This window comes from Elaeis guineensis, chromosome 6, assembly GCF_000442705.2.
Source record: "Elaeis guineensis isolate ETL-2024a chromosome 6, EG11, whole genome shotgun sequence".
Lineage (NCBI taxonomy): Eukaryota > Viridiplantae > Streptophyta > Magnoliopsida > Arecales > Arecaceae > Elaeis > Elaeis guineensis.
This window is the reverse complement of record NC_025998.2, coordinates 5,834,726-5,848,241: the sequence shown is the minus strand read 5'-3', so window position 1 is coordinate 5,848,241 and position 13,516 is coordinate 5,834,726. Positions and strand designations below refer to the sequence as shown.

Genomic DNA, 13,516 nt, shown 5'->3' with positions numbered 1-13,516 from the left:
AGAGGAAAAGATTGGTGGTAGCTCGTTAAGGCTGCTAGAGGGTTGTCGAGGCCTCTAGGGCTTTGCGGTCCTCTGCGAGATGTTAGAATAGAGAGATAGAGAGAGGAATGGAGAAAAGAGGAGCTAGGGGAAGATGGCGGGCCTGCGATGACTGCGGAGCGGATTTGGGCTGTTCGACGGCCTCCTCACCATCTTCCTCTTGCTCCTCTTCTCTCCATTTCCCTCTCTTTCTATATCTCTGCTCTCATTTTCTCTTGCAGAGGATCACGGAGCTCGAGAGGCCTTAGTGGCCCTCTGGCGGCCTCCATGGCCCTTTGGTGGCCACTGCTGGCATCTTCACCAACATTCATTCTATCTCTCTTCCTTCTTTCCCCCTCTCTCTTTTCCTCTTTAGTTCATCTTTTATTTTTGTGTCAGTTTGGGCCCGGTGTGCTTTGGTATGGGGATATACCGACTCATACCGCCATCCGACCAGCATGGAGTCCGGTTTTGAGTCGGTGATCCTTGGCCTAGCCCCTCTTTTCCTTTTTAGGGTTTTACGGGAAAGCATGTTGTTCCAATATCTCTCGTTCCCTACAATATTGCCTAGGTTAGTGTAATAGTAATTAGTTTCTTTTCAATTTCTAGTTTAGATTTATTTAAAAATGCACCTTGGTTTAGTTTCTTCTAAATCTTTCTTAGGCACTTTGAAACTTGTAGGTGGAGTATATACTTGTCTTATGGAGGTTGAACAAAAGGTTCGCAATCTCAGTCCCAAATTGGATAAAGATAGGAAGAAGTTGGTGTAGTACTAGCATCATGTGTACCATATCGAACCATTCGGATAACCAAAAAAAATATTTTTTTTTCTTTTCAAGGTTTTGAAGCATCATTTATTTAGTTTTCAGTGGAAAATAGATTCTATGAGTTCATTGTTGATGTTTAAATATAACATACTTGGATTTTTTACATTTCATGCATAAAGAATGGTGTGATTAATAGAATACATGTTATGTACCTTGCTGCTTTTCTAACTTGTCTTGTGTTTCCTATGATCTCTTTTCCCCTCGAAGTTTTGAAGAGCCTGCTTAAAAAGCTGACAGACCTTTTGGGAGGTCACAACATCGGGGTATCCAGTAGTTAGGTGACCCCACCACTTGGAGAAGTACCACTTCCACTTCCAATAATTACAATCTTGTTGTGATACCATCCGATATCCTATTCCTTACTGTTTTTGCTTTTCGGCTCACTGCTTAATCTCCAAATTTTTAAATCCACTCATCATCAACCCTAGAAAAGGTTGCATCAACTATCACTATGCATCTATGAGTTATCCATGATTTTTTATGGGTTACTTAATTTATAATTAAAATTACTCAAAAATTTGAAATTTTCAAAAATTTCTAGAAGTATGCTGGTTGTTGTCTCAAAACATCACATCTAAACTATATTTATGTAATTCTAAATTTTTGCAAGTTTTCTTTCATTAATATTATTTATATTAAACTTACAAAAAAGTATAAATGGCATAATTATCAGAAATATATGTTACATGTTTAAAACATCTTTATATGCTACTGAAATTTCATGAATTTTTGAACTAGTCATATTTTTATTATTTTTACTAAAATTATGTTTTGATTGAAATAAAATCTTGAAAAATAGATTTTAATTATGGCTAATATAGCCTCCAGAGGCACCATATATATTTCTCAGCCCATATTAAACATTAATAGCCTAATTAATCTAGGAATTACTTTAAAGGCCTGGGGGAACCAGGTCAGAACCATTTGGAACTGGACAGAATTGGTTGGTTCAGCTCAATTTGGTCTAGTTTTAACTGGTTCCATTGGTGTTCCATTTTGAGTGGCAGAATCTTCCATGAACTGCGTTGGTTCGGGATTGTTCGATGTAGCCTGTTGTATACCATGGTCAAATTCACAACGACCATCTTCTGTGGAAGCAATCTTGATGTCTTGGAGCATTGGGTGGTGAGCACGAGCAGTTTTTTCATAGCAATGGGTTGCTGCAAGTGGATCAAGTACTACATCTAGTGGCAGCCCTTCATTTGGCAGCAAAGAGCAGTGCAAGCAAGTCCTATAATATGGATTCAAATCTTTGTTTAGTTGATACTAAGTTGAAAGCCCTTTTCTTAATAGTTTTTGCTACAGTGATTTGCAAGGTGGATTGTAGTGGTATTGGATTGCTACCATGTTATCTTGCCAATTTATTGTGGTTTGATTGGATGCTATCTTGTTACTTTCCAAAGTTTGTGTTTCTTGACATTTTAGATAGAAAATGACTGAGCATTTTTTTTTTTTTTTTGCTTCAAAGCCTTTTTCCATGCTATGTGCTTGACTTCTGAATGCCATGGCTAGCGTGTCAAATTATTGATTTACTTGCATGGCAAATTATGGATTTACTTGCCAACTACTGGTGACATAGTTTGTTGAATCTCACTCCTTAAGGCTTTCCCCTCAGGAGGACCTGGGTTTAAACCATGTGTTGTCCCCAAAGAAGAAGGGTTTATTTGCAATTTTGCATGCTTCATCATGGCTTCAGAACTATCTAAATCCATTTAATGATGCCTGTAAATTGAGTAGGATGTATGCTTCTAACTTGTTTTGGTCCATAAAATATGCTTCTAACTTGTTTTGGTCCATAAAAAATTTTTGGCAGGCTTAGTGGTATTAGAACATATTTTAGATGCACCGAGAACATCTTCATCATGAATTTAGAGAATATGCTACCACTTTGTTGTTAGCTGTTGTTGAACTTACAGAAACATGCTATATGGAATGAAATACATTTACTTTGTGCTTTCTCGCAGCGGCTGTTTGTAGCTCAGACAGATAATATAGAAATATCATCTTGTATCATGAGCCCTCCACAAGTAAGGTATATGTTGTTCGTATTCCTGAAGTTTGGAAAAACTAGAGCTGTTTATGAATAATAATGTTTCTTGCTGCAGCTTTTTGGTAAATGGAAAAGGAGTAGAGAGGAGAAATAATGTTTCCCTGGTTTGTATCTTTCTCCTACAATTATTGGGAAATGGTTTTTTTCATATAATGTTTTATTGTGCTTTTTGAATGACGCAACAGAGAAATCATGATGAAAATTCTTATTCACTAGGACTATGGGCCTCAACTCCCAACAGATATTACCAAAATGCTTAGATGTGGAACAAATCTTATCCAAGTGGTTGGATTTTTTAGCGGTAAATATAGATCCATCAAGCCACATTTTTAGCTACAGAAGTCTTGGTTAAAGGGCACTAGATGGATTTCTTTGGTCATATTTGACCTTTAATATGTTACTCAAATTCCAGGTGACTGTATCATGGCTATAGCCTTCATGAGCAACATAACTTCTGTTGCTCCAATGCTTAAAGATTTTGTTCAACCAGTCATTTCGACTCTTGATCCAGGTAAGGGAGTTTCAGCCTTGCTCCCTAAATAGGTAATTAAGCTTAAAAATTGATGTAGACTTTTTTATTGTTGATTCCTAATTGATAGGAAATAGAAAAATCTTTTCTTTTCTTTTCTTTTTTGTTTTTTAAGTTTTGCTCATCAGTTCATTAAATATTTGCCTTTCCAAAATCTTGAGCACCTTTATTATTAATTTATTATTATTTTTTAAATTTCTTTTGACTGGACCAATCAATTTCTGAAGCTGTGTTTTTATAACAGTTTTGTGTTAATAGAGATGATTTAGCATTTCCTAGTTCTGAGATATGTTAAATTAATAATCATGACTTGGTGATCTTGTGGTTAAAGCCTGTAAAACTATAGAAGCAGTGACCTAACCTCGATTTTAATTCTTTTCTAATATCATCTAGAACCCAAGAATATATATGCATATATATCATGTATATGTTTTGTCAGAGAATTTTTATCCTACAAAGGCTTTGGTAAATAAAGTTCCATTAGTTGTGGGTGAGACAAACATTTTGTCTTCTTTCATTCTTTTTTATTTTTATTCATTTTTAGCCGTTATTTGCTTTTTTTATTATGTGGTGTGTTTAGTGTGGGGAGGGGAGTGTGAAAAGGTATCTATCATAAGATGAGAAGGTATGAACAATATGTGCAAGTTTCAGGTTAAAAAAATTCATAAAAACCATGAAAGTTCTAAAGCAAGAAGCAAAGATTCAAGTATTTGTGCTAAGTGTTTCCATTTTTCTTACCAGAGAGGTACTGGTATCAGTTTGCCCTACCACTTGTACAGCACGGACATTCTGTATTAGCACATGCTATTTCATGTTTATTTTGTTGTGCCAGCATCAGGAGGTGTACCATATGTTGATGTCATATTCGTATTTTACCAGCATGTTTTGTATCCACAAGGTACCCGTACAGGCACCAGTATCAATATTTCAACAATTGGCAAAAAGGAATTATCTATACGGACACCAGTCTCAATTTTTGGTTGGATGACATGAAAAGGATCAGGTTTAAATTATCCAGGAACAATTGATTGCCGATATCTAGAGTACTTTGCAGTGCAGTGTATCTTGTGATGATATAATGCTAATGACTACATGAAGACAATATCTAATATGTATTTGGACTATAGATGAAATTTAGTGGGAAGAGAATCTAAAAATTTAAAGTAGACAAACTAAGATAAATCGTGGATTTATATGGGGCATATCTTTTGCAAACATATCTTCTGAGACTTGTTGGTTATATTGTAGAATAGTTAATAGTCTTGAGCTAGAAGTCATCATCTGAGTTAGAGTTTGCTTTACATGATAACTAAGAGAATTTAAAAGTAGGCAAACTAAGATAATTTGTGGAATTCTATGAGCATATCCATTGCAAACATACCTTTCGAGGCTACTTGGGTATATTGTAGAATAGTTCACGCTTATTAGTCTTGTGCTAGAAGTCATCATCCTGAGTTAGAGTTCACTTTATGTAACTATCTTATTCTTAGAAGAATTTAGACAACTTGAATTGTTGCAACATCAAATCTTGATTATGTTAATTTTGATGTTTCGAGGAAGAATTTGTATGGTGGAGTTTAGATGTGCAGGACTAATGAGTCATAGAATCCCAATTAAAATTCTTTTCTGTAGACATTAAATATTATATTGTCGTCTTGACTTAATACCATCTTCTTGTATAAATCATCATTTTTTTGTTGAAAAAAAAATTGATTTGGATATTGTGCACCTTATTGGTCGAGATGCCCATATTCCCTATGGTCTATTGTGTCACCTTAAATGCTAGTAATTAGGAAGTCTCATCACATCTGGTAAAGCCACCTCTTTATATCATCATTTTTTAAAACCTCCCTCCAAAAACAAAAAAAAATTCAAATGGTCCAAAAATATAGGCAGAATCAGACATTGCTGACATTGTGTTACCAGGCTATATGATGAGACTTTCTGGGATTTTTGGCCAGAAACAAGTGACTTGCCTTTTGTGTTGGCTTAGAGAAAGAGATGATGATGGTTGCTGACATTTTGCAAAGACTGATGCTTTTGCAGAGGGAAGTATTTGCAACACGTATATGGTGGTCCTTTCATAAGAACCTCAAGGAAACATTAGGTTTATTGTTTGATTGGTGGATTTACTGTAATTTGCCCTCCGTTGTTGCCCTTTGTGTCTCCCAATTGTTACAAAACCTCCATGGCTACCTCATGTTCCAATACATTGTCCCTTGCAGAATTTCCTATTTCATGTCATGCAAAGTGTTTAGTCTTTCCTTGCTTTATCTTATCAACATGGTGAAAGTACATGCACAATTCAAGAGGTAATAATACCCTGTCAGTCGTCTTTCCATCTCTGGTTGTCTCATATTGATCGTGTTGCCATAGGTCTCAAAAAGTAAAATAGTGTAACAAGAAGGAAGCTGAATCTGTAATTCACAAGTTTGACTTGTTTTCTAGTATTTTATATGGAATTGAGAAAAAAAAAAATCTTTAGCTTTCATGCTGTTCTGCATACAATAATAGGTATGAAGATCAAACACCTCTAAGTAGGAACTTTCCAGGATTATCATTTTAAACAGCACCGATAAATGATAGACCAATTCTTGTGCTCTTTTTTTTATAATCGAGTTTTCTACTTGTAAGTTTTGGTGCATCTCCTTGTCTCTGAAGTTCTAATAGTTCTATGTTTTTAACCTTAATGATGTTTTCAATTCCTGAGAGCAACTTTATATTGTCAGTACTCAGTATCATGAACATGCATGTGGGATGAAATTGAATAGCTATTTGTTTATGGTTACTTGAATGTAACATGGCAAGGGAGGAGATGAGCATTGATTAATGATAAATGGGAACCAGATTTAATATTTTCTGTTTATCTGACTTCTTGATTAGCAGTTTACTAGTATATTTTTAATGATGCTGGTTAACTAACATGGTCTCTAGATTTAAAATATCTTTTCTTACAGACCAAGCAATTAAAATATTGTAATGCTTATTTTTGTGTATAACACCTGCTCAAAGTTTTCATTCATTCTCTTCTGGCAATATGCGTACATCTTATTACTCTGCTATTATTTTTCTTGAAAGTGGATAGTGCTGGTAGATTTTACATTCTCAATGAACAAATCTGGAATAGCTATTTACTAGGCATTTGTTTTGCATTTGTTCTGTTTGAAGTTGACTAACATGGCTAACCTGAGGATGGTGCTTTGAGTTTGATATAGATTCGGAGATAATTGAGGGGCCATCAAGAGTATCACTTAATTGTCCAATAAGGTATATCTGTGAGCTTTCTATTTTGATATAGAGAGTTGTAGTTCATTTCACTACTGTGATATTAGTAGGTAGTTGAGTTTGATCAGTCCACTGTTTATCAATGTCTACCACTTGAAATATTATGCTTAGGCAAACTTATAAGTTGGTACGTTGTACTTCATATGCTGCATGTTCCATGTCATGCTATATTGACTGGGCCGTTAATGGGATCAAGAGAAGCTATAGAGATGCTAGATATGCCTCCACATGAGCTGAACTGGACAACATGTTGTACTTCATATGCTGCATGTGTCATGTCATGCTATATTGACTGGGCTATTAATGGGATCAAGAGAAGCTATGGAGATGCTAGATATGCCTCTTCATGAGCTGAGCTGGACAAGTTTGGCTTAGCTAGTTTATGTACAACTTATGATCCAAGATATTTTGGTTGAGGAATGAACCATCCTTTTCCATGACCTGAAAGTCAAGTATGGCTAGCATTTATATTGATAAATATATTTAGTTAACATGATATTTTAAATACTATACAAGGAAAAGTGTATAGAAACACTTTTGTTGCCTATAATTGCGAATTGGGTTCTCATTAGGCTAGATTGTAATGCAAAGCTTTCTCTTACAATTTATTTCTTTCTCGATATGTTTGGGTTGCCCTTGTAAGTTGAATATTAATATGCAAGTAACATGGAAACACGTACAAGCCTGTAAAAAATACAAACAAATATGATGCAAAACCGTTTAACTTTTGATCTAGGGTTTTCTTGATATAGTCAAGCAGATGATATACTATTTTAACGTCAAAACATGTTTGACACCTACAAACATACAACCAGCAAATGAGATTGGCCACCATGGAAGGAAATTTTAATATATAATATATTTCTAAAAGAAAGTTTGGGTGAATGACTAGAAAGAAGATATTAATGTACTACTTACATTTTCTGTTATTGCGTCTATGACCTTCCGATATATGGTAGTTCGTATTGTGTTAGTGTGAAAATCTTTAGCTATATTGGAGGTTGTAATACATTTCCTTCATATCATGTACTAGGGAAGGCATATATATTTCATCATTTAGTTTTTGTTTCAAACAACTGGTTGATAGTTTGACTGGTGTTACTATAAATGCTCATGGATCTCATTGAACACCATAATTGTAGTTGCCGTAACAAACTAGTTAATGTGGCACCTTGTATCGTCATGTGGACTAGCATTGGGCAGGAGCTATGCATGCTTTTAAGATCGAGGTGTGATGATGCTTTTTCTATTCTAAAATGAATGAACTTTTCTCATGAGTTTCTCCATACATCTGTTCATGGAGAGATGGGTCAGTGCTGATACATTTTGGAAAAAGGGGAATATATTTATCAATGCACCTTCTTTCAGAGTTTCACACAATCTTCATGTACAAAGGCTCTCATGTCATACCTATTGCACTACCATGATGCCATCTTCTGTGCACAACAAAAATAGCTTCTCAAATACTAGCTATACATAGGTTTTATGAGTTATTTCTTAGGCCGTAACCCCATTTCTTAATAAAAGAAAAAAAAAATCCATCTACTTTCTGAAGATCATCGTATATGTATATTGTCCATCTTTTTAACGAATTCGGCATCGCAGCAATGGTTTTTCATGGAGCATGTGCCTACCTTTCTCGCACATTTTATGTTAAAAATGTGTTCAAATCTGGACTTAATTTTTGAAAAGGTAAAGACTACCTGTCCCTGATAGCTTTATAGTGCTTATTTTCATAACATTATCAAGATGGGGAATCAAGTCCATCAACCATGTCTATAGAATATGCCTCAGCTTTCAAGTATAGATTTATTGTAATCCTTGCACTATAAATTCAGAGTATAATCTTGCATTGATCAGCTGGACCATTTGTGGGTTGTTTTTCCTTGTAAATCTTATTGTTGGTAAATTTCACACATTTTCAAGAGATTTGGCTTGTACTTCAATGATTTCTATGCTACTATGAACAGCTTAAAGCGCATAAAGACTCCAGTTAAGGGACATCTATGCAAACATCATCAGGTTAAATCTCATTGCTTATCAAATGCTTAGATATTGAAATAAACCCCCCCCCCCCCCCCACACACACCCCTCCCCTCTTGTCTCTCTCCATCCATCAATCTCTTGGCTCTGTGAATATCTCTGCAGTGTTTTGACTATGAGAACTTCATGGAGGTGAATTCAAGGAAGCCATCCTGGCGTTGCCCTTGCTGTAACCAGCCTGCTAGCTACGTTGACTTATGTATTGATCAAAATATGGTCAAGGTATGTACTTCAACTATTCAATGATTATGGATTCCAGAATTGATGATACATTACATTTTGCACCCCCCAGATACTGAGTAAGACAGGAGAGGATACTGATGATGTTATTATTTTTGCTGAGGGATCCTGGAAAGCAGTTGCTGATCATAATAGAAGTACAAATCAACTGCATGATGGGACAGTTGCAGTACAGGAAGATGGTAACTTTGGATGTGAATCTAATAGATTTTCAAACACTCTGACAAATGTTGTGGATTTGACTATTGAAGACAATGGTGAGAGTGATATGTTGAAAGGCTCATTAAAATGGGATGGTGAGATCGAGGATACAAAACCTTTTAAGAATGTTCCTGTTTTTTCTGTTTCTGAAACTCCTGCATCACCACTTGGTGGCTGTATAGCTGTAACCACTCAAGCTACTGCTGACCACATGGGGAATGATACGTGGCCTGGGAATTGGTCAACTTCTATTTTTAATGGATCAACAATTTCCACTACTCTGCCTGATTCGTGTATTGACGGAACCTTGGCCTCTCTGGTCCCAAATTTTGTGCTGAATCCTGTTATTACAGATGCAGTTTCGCCTACACTTAATCAAGAGCTTGCTGCCAATCATGAGTTCTTCCAACCAACTCTCCAGAGCATATGTCAGGTTAGGCAGGAGAACATGCATACTCAAGAGTTGCATTTTGGAAATTCTGCTATGGGCACTGTATCTGAGAGGCCACTAATACCTAGAACTGTCACAAGAAACCCCATAGCAGTGCCAACCCTGCCAATACGATCACAGGTAAGCAGTTCAACTCAAAGGACACAAACAAATGTAATCCCTTTCAACATCACACCCAATATCAACCCCTCCACTTTGCTCAGTACAATTCCTTCAGTAAGAGCCGTCCCACATGGATTCAGTGCGATGAGCCATGACTTCCAAGTCCAGCAAGTTTCAAGGACTTTGGATGTAGTTTTCCCATCACAGGGACTGCACTCAATGGCACAGGTCAAACTCCTTTCGAATCTAACTTACAGGAAATATGCGTTTGGCATTTTTGATTAGTATGAGTTGCTTGAGTCGAACTTGTTGCTTTAATTTCAGAACTTCAACTCGCTTGCTGGTTATAATCTATAAAATGCTTAATTGTAACATGCAAAGTCAACAATGAGGGGAGTCTTTCACAAGGAATGTCAGGATTTTCTGGTTCATAGAGGGTGCAAAATCCTACTCTTGAAGTCTGCGCTTAATTAAGCTTGGTGATCCTCTTTAATTAGTAGCCCCATCGATGTGTACATTTTCATGTGTCTACTTTTTTAATGGCATTCCAATGATCACCCTTCACAGGAAGCTTACCCGATTTGTATTTGATCATTCTTTTTTACTTCTATGATGCTTCATCCAGAAATCAATCTTCTTGGCAAAGCTATGTCTTCTGATTATAAAATAATCACATCATCTTCTGTCATCAAAAAGAAAATAAAAGAAAAGATAAAACCCCCTCTTATTATGTATGATGCGGCATTCTATTTTTCATCACATATATGCCCAATAAACTTAGTCATACTTAATTTAGGTAGACCAAAAGAATTTCTGGGGTACTTAGCCTAATATATTTTATGAAGTGCAGCAATGTGAAAAACCTTTCTCAAATCAAAGCAGTATGAAAAACGGTCAACATATAAATTGTATGCAACAATATGGGACATTAATTATTTTATGATTTTTTCATTTGATGTTATAAAGTGTTGAAATATGTATGTAAACAGCAATCATCTGTGTCGATGTAAATCAGCATTGATCCTAGGCCTTGTCCTTGAAAGTTGGGCTGATCGATTCCTTATCTCACTATAGCTATTCACTTCTTTTGCCTTGCCATCATATGAATTTCCACTCCACTGTGAAATATAGAAACACACACCTTGCCATCATACTAATTTCCACTCCAGTGTGAAAAGTGAACTATATATATCTGTACACACATATACACACCAGCCTCCTCTTCCTTCAGAAAAAAAGAAAGAAAAAAAAAACTACATATATATACACAGAGATGTAGAATATGATATATCAAGGAGAAACAAAACAATTGGTGGATATAGTTATTGCTTGAAAGAATGTAAGAGGTACTCTTAATGTGATGGTTGTGCAGGCAAAACCATGAGACAGATCAAATAAAAGAAGGCGAAGTGCATTGTATTTCGTACTGGCTCGAACCAGTCGGTACACCCCGTACCCTATCATACCAGTGGGGAACCGGTTCGATTCAAGCTAGTTTTTCGAAAAATAGTCTAAATCGGACCGAACCAGTTAGTTCAGTACGGTATCAGCCCAAATTGCCTGTTGGTCCGATACAGTACTAGTTCGGCTTGTTTTTTTTTTTTTTGACCGTTGGGTGGGATTTTTTTGAATTTTTTATTGTCGGTACGGTTCGGTACGGTATGGTACAGAATCGGCAAGCAACCGACATGGGTTCCGATACCGAATCCGCGAACCTTGGCGAAGTGCAATTTATTTTATAATATTATTGTATTTTCTTTGTTCTTCTTTTTGCCTCTCTCTTGTTCTAGGTTTTAATCAAACCAATTGGTTTTATATGATTTACCAATTTTTTTTGACAGTTGAATATCTAATATTGCTTTCCTCTAGATTCAACTATTTCAGAGACTGTCTGCTTGAGCCCAAGTTTTGAGTAGCAGAATTGAAGGCTTGACTTTCTGGCAGTCTCTGAGTAATTGAATAATAATGTTTGACCCATGAAGGTTGCAATCTATAATTTCATAAAAAGTATATAGCAAGTTAATTAATATGGATTGAAGATGACTAGGATTATCAGTGCCATTTTCTGTTTATACAGTCATATTCCATGTTTTATGTAGTACAATGCCGATAAAGCTCAAGTTCATGGTCCTGTTTGTGATGGTTTTAGGTCTCTCTCCTCCATCCTGATGTGTACTAGAACATGTTTTTGGCAGGAGCCGTAGTGACCCCCATCCTAGTTGTGCTAAATGTTTGAAGGGATTGTATGAGAACCTTGCATGAATGCTGCATGTCTTTTTGCAACAACTGCTGCATAGCATGGACTAGGTTCCATATGGTTGTATTGCTTGTTCAATTGATGCTGCTTTTTTCCTTTTTCTTATTCTCATTAGCTCTGTTGTTCCTCTTGCACTGAAACTAATGTTGTGGTCAGGAAATAGATATGTATCGAGTATGTCAACTGACAAAGAGGTTACTGTATTATGAATTGTAACAGTGGTAAATCCATGAGTCTTATAAATGGTTGAAAACCTCTATTCTGTACCATAAAAAGATTTGCTTGATTTGATTTTTGCGACTTTAAATGGCTGTATCTATCAATTGACTTTTCATTTTCAAAAATATGTTTCTCTTGCTGATTTTGCCCTTTTTGGACATTTACACAGATTCAAGATCATGAAGGACAATACAATATTCTGAATCCAGCATTTCAACAGGTGTTGGACTTCCAGCACTCGACCAAGTCGGCATGAGAACCTTGGCAGACCAGCAGACAAGACTGGGTACTTATAGAGCTCAACCACAGACTTTGTCAGACATTCACAATTCCCATCATCAGCTTCGAAGTCTGAGGACACATCAATCCATGAGCCATTGTACAGATATGCTTCCACAATCTTCATGCATTCCTTCTATGCAGGCCTGTCAAGCATCGCAGAATGCTACTGCTATGTCATCAGGGAGGTTGTCAAATGACTGGAATCGCTATTAGATGCCCATCATGCAATGCAGATAAGGCCACGTTCAGGGATGGTTCTTCCATGTACGTCCAGATCAGGATTATCATTCCAAGCAACTGCTGGTGGTTTCAGACGGGCAAGCAATGCGCAGTTGCAGAACACTTTTGGAGGGCGACAGGCAGTAGCAGGATTTAATAGTTTTGTAGAATCACCAACTGAGCAGAACTGGCAGCCGATGGGACGGATGAGGGGAAGCTTAACAGGTGAAGCTTATTCAGCTGCCCTAAGACACTATGCAGCTCAGCCAACCCAAGAAGTGCCTGCCAGGCTATCAGCTGCCTCTACCGATCAACAGTAGTGTTGATTCCTGCTAGTATTAATGTCCATAGTTCCCTTGTACAGCAGGCTAACTGGAGGTATGGTAATTTAATAAATCAACCAGGAGATTTGAGCATCCAAGCAGAGTAAGCTTTTGGGATGCATTAATTTTGGTTCCTTCTAACTATAGACATTGGAAAGTACCGGAAGCTACAAAGTTACATGTGACTACTTTACATCCATCTTTCGCATCTCCAGGCATCTTTGAAGTTCTGCGCATTGATTGGGTGTGACTGCATGGGCTCTTTTGGATACAGAATTATTTCTATGAAGCCACTAGGAATGTAAATAAATTTATTTTAACTTTCTGGTGATCATTATGCAGAAAACCTTCCTATTGTATAGGGTAGCTTTATTGTGAAAGTGACATGCACCGCAAGAATTGTTACGTGGTCACGACATTTGGTATATTAAATGGCTATAAATGGTCGGCAAGGTACCATTTGATGTTTC

General features: G+C 36.6%; 1 protein-coding gene across 1 annotated transcript in view; it reads left to right on the top strand.

Moving 5' to 3' along the window:
* LOC105047517 (uncharacterized) overlaps positions 1 to 13,516 on the top strand; it is a 28,421-nt gene extending 14,905 nt beyond the window's left edge. The window contains 10 exon segments of the mRNA XM_073259001.1: positions 2,810 to 2,877; positions 2,951 to 2,999; positions 3,112 to 3,196; positions 3,308 to 3,406; positions 6,640 to 6,691; positions 8,680 to 8,731; positions 8,858 to 8,974; positions 9,045 to 9,976; positions 12,444 to 12,706; positions 12,709 to 13,516. Of these exon segments, the coding sequence (XP_073115102.1) occupies positions 2,810 to 2,877; positions 2,951 to 2,999; positions 3,112 to 3,196; positions 3,308 to 3,406; positions 6,640 to 6,691; positions 8,680 to 8,731; positions 8,858 to 8,974; positions 9,045 to 9,976; positions 12,444 to 12,706; positions 12,709 to 13,043 (2,052 nt within the window). The 3' untranslated portion in view covers positions 13,044 to 13,516.